This window comes from Bremia lactucae, linkage group LG3, assembly GCF_004359215.1.
Source record: "Bremia lactucae strain SF5 linkage group LG3, whole genome shotgun sequence".
In the NCBI taxonomy this organism is placed as follows: domain Eukaryota; phylum Oomycota; class Peronosporomycetes; order Peronosporales; family Peronosporaceae; genus Bremia; species Bremia lactucae.
In genome coordinates this window covers 7,123,771-7,134,304 of record NC_090612.1, presented here as the reverse complement: position 1 = coordinate 7,134,304, position 10,534 = coordinate 7,123,771, and the positions used below count along the sequence as shown (strand labels likewise).

At 46.4% G+C, this 10,534-nt stretch overlaps 1 protein-coding gene across 1 annotated transcript in view; it reads left to right on the top strand.

Moving 5' to 3' along the window:
• Nucleotides 1-262: 262 nt before the first annotated feature.
• The window catches only part of CCR75_009776 (uncharacterized protein), a gene marked incomplete at both ends in the record, with an annotated part of 13,309 nt that continues 3,037 nt past the window's right edge, over nucleotides 263-10,534 (top strand). The window contains one exon of the mRNA XM_067967814.1: nucleotides 263-3,458. Coding sequence (XP_067815100.1) covers nucleotides 263-3,458 — 3,196 coding nt within the window. The remainder of the gene's footprint in view (nucleotides 3,459-10,534) is intronic.

The following is a 10,534-nucleotide window of genomic DNA, read 5'->3' as shown; positions in this document are numbered from 1 at the left end:
ACAAATCCATTTTTGTAGGAGGCACGCGCACTTATACCGAATGGGACAGACGAGGTCAAGTCGGTTCCAGCCAGTCAGTCACACATAGTAGCTCATAGAGAGGTGAACAGCTGACGGTTTTTAGCAGAGGAGTCAGCAACTTTATTTTGCATCTTCCCAACTATCACCGACGCGTTGCGATCGATTCCGCAGACACTTTTCTCCGTTGGGAATCGTCTTTTCGTAACTATTCTCTCGTCGGCGACGCTTCGAAAACATTAAAATGACGCGCGCTGCACGTACGTCTTTCATGTCCTTGGCGACACCAAACGATGTCAAAAATTATACAAACGATGTTGGCCAGATCCAATGGGCGCAAGTGCCGCTAAATGCCGCTCTGGACAAGCTCAAGACGAGTCGTGAAGGATTAACATCAAGCGAAGCCGAGCGGCGTCTGGCTGAGTACGGCCCGAACAAGCTTCCAGAGGAGAAGATTAATAAGCTTTCCCTTTTTTTGGGCTTTATGTGGAACCCTCTGTCGTGGGCTATGGAGGTGGCTGGTGTACTATCGATTGTACTGCTAGATTATGCCGACTTCGCGCTGATTATGTTTCTGCTGCTGCTTAACGCGGTCATTGGATACTTAGAGGAAGTGCAAGCCGGCGATGCTGTGTCGGCACTGATGGGTCAGCTGGCTCCAGAAGCAAAAGTGTTTCGTGATGGTGAAATTAGGAACATCCCAGCAGACCTGCTGGTGCCGGGTGACGTGCTGCGTGTGCGTCTAGGTGATGTTATCCCGGCAGATTTGAAGTTTCTTGAAGGCGACTCAGTCAAAGTCGATCAATCGTCGCTGACAGGTGAGTCGTTGCCAGTGACAAAGACCGAGGGCGATGAAGGTTACTCTGGCTCTGTGGTGAAACAGGGAGAAATTGAAGCCGTGGTAACCAGCACGGGTGTTAACACATTCCTGGGTCGCGCTGCCGAGAAGATTGCGTCCGCGGACTCGCACGGTCGCCTGCAGTTGGTGCTGACAACAGTAGGCAACTTCTGCATGGTTTCGATCTTTTTTTGGTGCGTGGTGGAGCTGCTGGTGCAGATGGCTGGCCGTTCATCTCAGAACCCATGTGTGATTGTCACGGACGGCTGTCTGGGTGTGGCTAACATTTTGGTGCTCATTGTCGGCGGCATCCCAGTTGCCATGCCAACGGTTTTATCAGTGACGCTAGCCATCGGATCGTCGGCTCTTGCCAAGGAGAACGCTATTGTTACTCGTCTAACATGTATAGAAGAGATGGCTTCAATGGAGGTGCTTTGTTCGGACAAGACCGGCACGCTTACGCTGAACCAACTTTCTGTTGATATGGACAACCTGATTCCTTACAACAATTTCACTGCAGCTGATATTCTGAAGTACGGTGCTTTGTCAGCACGCACGGAAAACAACGAGGCCATCGACGTCGTGTGTCACAACACATACCCAGGCAAAGACACGATGTGGAAGGAGTATACTCTTTTGCACTATACGCCGTTTGATCCGACGACAAAACGCACGATCGCCAAGCTGAAAGACAACAGGACTGGTGAAATCTTTCGTGCTGTGAAGGGCGCCCCACAAGTGGTACTTGACATGGATGTCAATGCAGACTCGATGCGTGTGGAAGTTGAAGGTCGTATCGATGAGTTTGCTTCGCGTGGCTACCGTGGTTTGGGTGTGGGTATCTCCCGTAGTGGCGACGTTCCCATGGAAGAGTGCGAGTGGAAAATGATTGGTCTTTTGCCACTGTTCGACCCACCTCGTCATGACACGGCCGACACGGTGAAACAAGCTATCGCTCTTGGTATTTCAGTCAAGATGGTCACGGGCGATCAGAAGGCTATTGCCGTGGAGACATGCCGTCAATTGGGAATGCCGACGAACATCCTCGACACTTCTTTTTTTAACACTGCACCACCTCCTGGACTGAACCTGGCTCAGATGATTTACGACACTGATGGATTTGCTCAAGTATTTCCGGAGCACAAATTTGAAATCGTCAAGCATTTACAATCTTTGGACAAAGTGGTTGGTATGACTGGTGATGGTGTGAACGACGCTCCGGCGTTGGCTCAGGCCGACATTGGTATTGCCGTTGACGATGCGACGGACGCAGCTCGTGCTGCTGCTGACATTGTGCTCGTCTCACCTGGTTTGAGTGTGATCATCACGGCCATTCGAATGAGTCGCGAGATCTTCTTGCGCATGAAGAATTATGCCATGTATTCGATTGCCATGACAGTGCGTATCGTTTTTACATTTGGCATTTTGACAGTCGCTTGGAACTGGTACTTTCCTCCGATTCTTGTTGTGATCTTGGCTATTCTGAATGACGGTACAATCCTGACGATTTCAAAGGATAATGTGGTTGCTTCGCCTTATCCGGACTCGTGGAAGCTCAAAGAAGTTTTCATTTCGTCAATTACATTTGGTTTATGGCTAACTCTATCGACAATCGTGCTGTTTGCTGTGGTGAATAACACAACTGGTTTTGAAGGCATTGGCGTAGAAAACCTCTGTGTAGGTTGCATGAAGGAAGAGTGCCACGATTTCTTCAAGGAGCGGTATCAATTGTGCGTTATGAGCAACAATAATACCGGCTGTGGCGAAATGACGGGTAGCATTCCACAATCAGCAAGTTTGTCTGATGTGGGCGCATTCCGTAATGGCGTAATCAGCGCATACTGGACAAAATACCAGCAGCAGTATCACTCCCGCTCGCAGCTGTTTGAAGACCTTGCCGATGTGAATCTTAACCATCTGCCGAACAATGCTAAGCCCTCGGCTGAGACTTCTTATACGCAATTTGTTTACGCATACACTTTGGGCATTGGCGGTCAGGCGTACGAGGGAGACTATGACGTGTTTAATGCCGCTCAGCTCGGGATGGGCGTAGAATTTATCGGCGACGGGGAGGTCCCTATCACTAATGGAGTTGGTTTTTGCAACTACATTTGGGGTTTTAGTAATTGGAACTCGACTTGGACGCGCAATAATGAAATGATTGGCCCTGGCATACAGCGCAAGGAAGGTGTATTGAGATCACTTGTTTATTTGCACGTGTCTATCTCTGGCCAGGCTTTGATCTTTGTAACGCGTACGGCGGGCAGCAACAATTGGTTTTTCGCTGAGAAGCCATGCAATCTGCTGTTAATTGCCTTTGTATTTGCCCAAGTGGTTGCATCGGTGGTCGGCTGGATCGGTTTTGGTGGCTACCCTACGGACCGTATCGCTGTGATCGGCTGTGGTGGTGGCTACACGGCAATTGCATGGATTTGGGCCTTCGTCTGGCAGTTTCCGCTTGATGTGATAAAGTTTATGGTGAATTACATCTTGACTAAGAACACATATGCGAGCAAAGCATTCACAGAGCGTATTAATGCTGGCCACCCGACGTTGACGCACTCTGTCGTGACGAGTGCCCAGCGGTCGATTCGTGCCAGCCGTACTGTTTAGACTATCATATATATGCTATGCATAAAAATACTATTTTTATAGGTTATAAAATATAAAGATTTTTATATTTGTAATGTGAGCTATGAGCAATTTCAATAACAAAAAAAACTTTACTTCAATGTATTGCACCCAACAGCAAATGATTATCATTTTATCCATTGGCTGATCTCAACTAAAGCTTTCAGCTACAGTCTACCAGGTTGAGAGATCTGGTGACCGATATCTATTATAAAGTAATTATGGTGAGGTATTTTACATTTAAAATGGGCACCTTACGCAAGTAATGCTTCAATACTAGCCGACCTGCACTGATAACAGTGAAGGTGACGTGCCTTCGAATACTTCATGTACACGACGTGGAGAGAAGGTTTTAAGTTTGTAAGCTTGACTAAGCAACTGGAGGCCTATACTAAGAAGGCTTAGTACAGGTAAAAGTAAACTGTTTAAATGCAACTAAGATCCTACGTATTGCAATCTTCTAACTGACTTCATATATTAATCTAAGCATGAATTTTAAATCATTGCTCACCGCCCATTCGCGCGTCTAGCTGCGATGGCGGGATTGATTTAAATTTAATTTAACCAATGAACAGATATGTCGCATTGTTGCTTTAATATTGTAATGGGGCACACATTGGTCGGAGAACCGTTAAATTGATACATTTACTTTATGGGTAAAATACCATTTTATCCTATTCTAAAATAGTTAATTACTAAAATTCCATTTATTGTGGTTAACAAATGTGAGCGCCGCCAGATATAAATCTGGCGGCCGAAATCTATTTTACATTAGCTAGGGTAAGGTTTAAGATTAGTAATTAAATGAGGTGCAGTTTCCCTTCTGATCTTAAAGCGTCCAGTGCCTTCCTAAGGCTTGCGCATCGGTATGTGAGAGACAGAAGCATTACTAAGGTGCATACCCTCGTGCACTAGTTGCCACTTGGTTCTACGAACCCTGAATCCCTTGAACTAGCATTCACTAAGGTTTAATAGCTTGTACGACTCGCTGAGTTATTAAACCCTTTAATTTTATAGAACCAAGAGACTCTCTGAGTCTAAAAGTCTTTCCCTGACTTAAGGAGCGAGATAGCTCCGCTACACCTGGTAGCACTCGTAGTCAATCTTCGCCTGAGTCTTTACAAGACTAAGCCTTCACAGAACTGGAAGAGTTTCCAGAACTTTCAGAGGCGCAACGCGCAGTTTTTAACAAGCTCAAACTTTGTTTGGGCTTGAACATGTAGAGTTCATTATATCTCAGGGACCAGAGGTCCTACATGCTAGGCTTGAAGCCTTCATGCGATATGAATCCTCCTTGATCGGCCAGGTACAAGATCACCTTGCGGCATCGATGCAACCCGGTACATCTCTGTACCTGATTCAGAGCCGAAGGCTCACCCTCTAGCTGTCAATGTAAGGACAATTGAGGGAAAAGAGGGAGAAAATCTCCCTTTATAGATTAAGCAGATGGATATGTCCATTGACTCCGCCTTGTTCTAACAGAACGGCAAAAGGTGGTTATCGCCATTTCCAAACTCGGAAAGCGAGCCATGGAGTGGGCACTATAGTGCAGTACGTCCATTAATGACGCTTTTACCTCATGGGCTTCGCTGAAACAGCAAATGACCAGCATGTTTGCACCGCCTGATCTGGCTTGACGCATGCGAACACGGCTCATAGTGACTCGACAGGGTAATCGAACCTAGGGAGCTATTTACAGCAGTTGAAAGCTCTCATTGCATCTATGCATCAAGACCCGGGGCAAGAGGCAATCGTCGTAACGATCTTATGGGGGGTCTCAATGAGGGCGTTGCCCGGACGGAATTATTCCGACCTCATCCTGCTACTTCCAAAGAGGCAGTTGCCATAGTGCAACGCACTGAGTTCGACTCTAAGTCTGCTTGTGTTAGCACGCCAGTTTACCGAACAAGCTCTTCGAGCACATGGATATTGTCTAATAGGCCGGGACCCATGGATTTAAGCCTCGTTGAGGAAGGATGAGAGGCTTTCCAAGCTGTGGAACAGCATAAGAACATCTGTTATATGCGCGGAAACACGAAACATTTACGTCCGGCCTGTCCCCTACGCAATACGCGTAAAGCTCGAAAGAGCACCAATTCCGACCTATACCAGAAATCTGGTACGGTGCGGGAAAACGTCGATACCCAGTAGGTGCGAGGCGCCCTACTAGGGAAGACCTAGGCTCTGTTGAACCTCTAGAGGTGAGCAGGACCTAGCCCCAATTAATGGACTTTAAGGAATTAGTGAATAAAAAAATTGTATCTCGGTGCGTACCGGCACGGGGCGTGAGTACAAGCCTGGCTTGCTAGTCGCCCTAGTGACTGTGAAGGGCTTTGATAAGCCATGGTCAATTTTGATTGACTCAGAAGCGTCTTGCAGTTATGCTCGCCGTCTTTCCCTTAAAGGAAATCAACAATTCGTTGAGGTTCTTAAAGCGCATGAAAATGATACAATCAGTGTTCGCTTAGTGACTGGGGCTCGTGTCACTGTTCCTAAAGCTCCATTGAACTTTAGGCATAAAGTCCTGGACATGGACAGTGTGGAACGCTGTCTCGTCCATGATTTGGATACGAAACAAGATCAGAAGATGACATTTTCAAATGTCTTCCACGTGATTTGAACACTGTTTACCAAAATTCCACCATGAATCTAGGGTCTCGATCTGAGACCAGTTCACGCGGTAATCCATCTAGTCAAAATATCGTGTCAACAAAGACACGAGCACAGCCTTTGGCTGTGATCGACTCCGGGACACCAGAAAGATGTACCATTTTGCTAAAACGATCAACAGAAACAAGAATACCATTATTCTTCTGGGTGTCTTCGGGGAATCCGAAGACCATGTCCTTAGAAACGGACTGCCAACACTCTGCCGGAACAGGCAGAGGTTGTAACGGAACACGGATGAAGCCCTGGGATTTACCCGTTGACAAACTTCGCAAGCACGTATATACTTGCGGACGAACTCATACTGGCGTGGTTAGTAGAAGTCGCGACTTATCGTGAGGTAAGTCTTTTCACGTCCACGATGACCACTGATTGGTACATCGTGGTACTCATACATGATACGTAATCGCAAATAATTATGGGTAGGGATGACGACACGAGGTGTGTCGCCAGCAATGGTTGTGTAAGACAGTAACCCGTTGCGTGTTGTGTATCGATCTGTAAAAATCTATACAATTTTTACAATCTTTTTAATTGTTGGGATGGATTTGTAAGGTAATCCGTTAACCTTTTAAGAGCCTTTTCTTCTTGATGAGCTCTTCTAACGTCGTCGAGTAATGTTGACGACGGAACACTTATAGTTGCAACAGTGGTCTTATGCTCAATGTTGATTTGCGCGGCCGGCTCAAAATCGGGCTGGCGCGAAAGGTCATCGGCGACGACTTTAAGTCGTCCTGGTTATACTCCGCGGAGAAGTTATACTCCGCGATAAAAGACAACTTCTCGCCATTCTTTGCGAGAGGTGTGGACTGTTTACGGCCGGGCGAAAAGACGCATGGTCCGTATATACAATGAACGTTCTATTTCCCAAGAGATATACCCTAAAGTTAGCCAGTGCGTATTTTATGGCAAGGAGTCCCTTGTCATGCACTGGATATTTGCGTTCAGCTGGTTGAAGCTGACGCGATTGAACAGACGACACGCTCTGCGCCGTCTGTGTCATATTGCATTAAAGCACAGCCGATTGCAAAAAAATCGCTGGCGTCACAGACCACATGAGAGGTCGGTCTTGGTCAGCAATCGCCGGGATTGGCGATTGCATCAAGGTTTTCTTGATACCCTCGAAGGAATGCTGACAATTAGCGTTCCATGACCATTTTCATTTTTCTTCAACAAAGAAGAAATATAAACTATTATTTCGGCATGATTGCGTGAGTACTTGTGCAGGTACGCCGCTAGCCAAAGAATTTTCGAAGTCCTTAACATCGACTGCCACAGGCCAATCGGTGATCGCCTTGATCTTTCCGGATCAGGGCGTATACCGTTTTACACACGATGCACCCAAGGGGTGGTATTTCGCATGCAGCGAAGATACAATTCTTTAGATTTGGATACAACTTGTGCTTACGCATAAGCGTAAGAACCGTTTCGGACGTGGCTACGATGTACAACATCCGACTTTCCGATCATGGCTATCAAAATAGCTCGGTGCAAAATCCCGCACCGATCTGAACAGATTGGTTACACATCTGTTAAATGTCGCAGGAGCATTACTAACTCCCTGGGGCCATGACTAGCCATGGGCTTTGCGGACGTGAGAAGACTTACCTCATAGTAACTCCCATATCATACCGCTTGGAGTGCTTCCTGCTGTGGACGGAATATCTTGTTCACGTATAGGGATCTGATAGAATCCATCCATCAGAACCATTGACGAAAAGATAGCCCATCAATGATTAGTTTTTTCGTGGTATCGGCGTTAGAGTCGGTACAGTTGCTGCGTTCAGTTAATTGAATGCATGCACTATCCGCCATCCTCCTGTTGCTTTACGCACACAGAAGGTCGGAGAGCTATGTGGGGAAGTTGATTACCTCACATGGCCCGCTGTTAAGCGTTCGGCAAAGAATTTTTCGATCGCTTTTACTTTTTCACGAGGCAATGGCCATTGCTTCATGACACAGTATTTGGAACCTGGGATTAGGTCGATTTCGTGTCGAGTGCCTTTGTCCTTAGGCAACTCGCACGGTACTGATTCAAAGAAGACATCCTTAAATTTTATTGAATCTTTATGTAGAGGGTTTTCTTCAAAGACTCCCATCTCATCGAGGAAACTTTCGTCCATCGATAAGCTACTGAAAATCCGTTCGTTCTCAAAAAATACAATTGCCGACCGAATATCGGCCACGAAGTTGTCATCTGTGACAAGTGCGCAGATTTGCCACTACGCAAACTACGCAAACTACGCTAGAACCGTTTCAGATCTAGCGTTGGCAATTGAGTTATCTCCGAAGTTAACTTCGGAGGCGCTATTAAATCAAGTGTATAAGCGCCTACACTTGATCCATTGTTTATTAAGACATTTATTGTCTCAGTTTCTTCTTTGGAACTTATTTCCAAAGGTACCTGGGAACCTTTGATCACAGGTTTCCGGGGACTTATTCCCAAAGAAATTATTTGGGGAGTATCCTCCCCAACTGCCTTTAGCTGTGGTTGCGCTACCACAGCGAGATCCTCTACGATCGACTCTCCAGTCGATGTAGGACTTTCGCCCTGTTTCTTTTAGACTGGCGTTTTAAACTTTTTTGGGGATGTTGCTTTTCTAGCAAGCATCCTTGTTTCGTACCACTTAGCTTATTCGAGTGGTCGAACTTCGACGCTATCTGTGGTTGTGCACAGCCGTCGGCAACTATGTCCACAATGTGTTGGGTATTTACACTGAGGTCTTGTGCAGTCATGCTCGACCGACCCACAAGTGAGGCCATCGCATTCACTCGTAAGACATCCGCAAGCTTGTGAACGCTTCAAGACAATTGCCATCTGATGAACAAGAGACAGGCATCGTCACGGCTTGATGCTGCCAATTTATACATGGCTCGTACTTTCTGACCCATGGTATTTTTTTCATCCAAATCTAGTACGATGAAATCATCGTCATACTGTTTACCCTTTAACGTGTATTATATTCCAACTACACGTTTCTTAACCGCTACAGATGCGCATGTTGCTAGGCGCATTGTCATTCTTGTTAGAGGGATACCGCGCTCAATAAATTGAGCCTGCGATCTTCTAGCGATTGGCGTATAGTAAAAAAATTTGACGCCCCACAATCGACTAGGGACTTAAGTGACAAGGTATTTGACACTTTTATTTTCAGAATGATGCGGTTAACTCATCCCCTAGGGCTGTTACACACAATGTTTGTGTGTGAGGAGCAACTTTCGTCAAAAGACCTGCAAATTCTTTTGACGTTGCTGAATCAGTAGGGCACCTACTGGCCCCGACCATTGTTTGACGATCCGCCTCGCCGTTGCGAATTCGCAACAGCGTCGGATCCGCATCCTCCACTATTCCTAGCGAGAGGTCGGTCTTTTCGCTCAGTGCTTTTAGGCACTGGCCGTGGGGCACTACACTCATATGTTTAGTGGCCCATTTCTTACAGCGATTACATTTTTGTAACCGTTTGTAACTTGAAGAGCGAGATTTCTCGCTTTCCACATACGAGAGATCCATGGGTTCTGGACCTCCGTTTTCTTGTCGTCTCGGTGGACGATGTGCACCCGAGTGGATGAAGCCTTTTCTCATGCTAAAGTCCTATAAGGGAGTCGCCTTCGACTGCCTTGAACTTAGAGATCTCTATAAGCTTTCGGCTCGACGCGGAAGCGTCGGTTCATTAGCAGCATATACATGCTGCTGTCTCAACAGTTCCAACCGTTGAGCACCCTGTTCTCTCACACCTCTGAGTGATGAGGCCTTGTTTGTGAAGCAGGGTAACTTTTTCGTGGACCCCGTCGAGTTCGTAATGAATAAACTCGGCTATGGCCGCATGCTGTCCATCTCTGCCCAGAGTGCACAGCATAGCGCCAACGGCTGGTCCGCCAACGACCGAACTCATTCGTTTGATCGCTCTCCATTCGACTTCACTCAAATGAGTAAACCTCTCACGCGTTGCGTGATAACCTTCTAGTGGGGCTTGTAAGCTCCCTCCTTCTTCACCCAACATGTCCATGTTGGATGGAACGTGCGTGGGCCGTTGAACGGACTACAAAGTGCTACCAGGTGTAACGGGCACCTTCCACTAGTACTGGTAAGTACTAGTTGACCTTACAATGATTAGAGTGTAGGTGCCTCAAAACTTCACTACATAGCGGTACATAAGATGGTATATAAGTAGCTAAGGATCTTAGCTACCAAAGGTAATTTAAAGAATTAGAATTAGGGAAAAGTAAAACTGTATTAATATATTAGTTTCTTCCTAACGATCTTATATCTACTACTGAACTTATTATATTAATATCTAACAAGTATGGCGCCTCCTTGCGCACCGCACAATCGTGTCTTGAAACGATTGGCGGGGTTCATGTAGACTTAAATCGACCAAT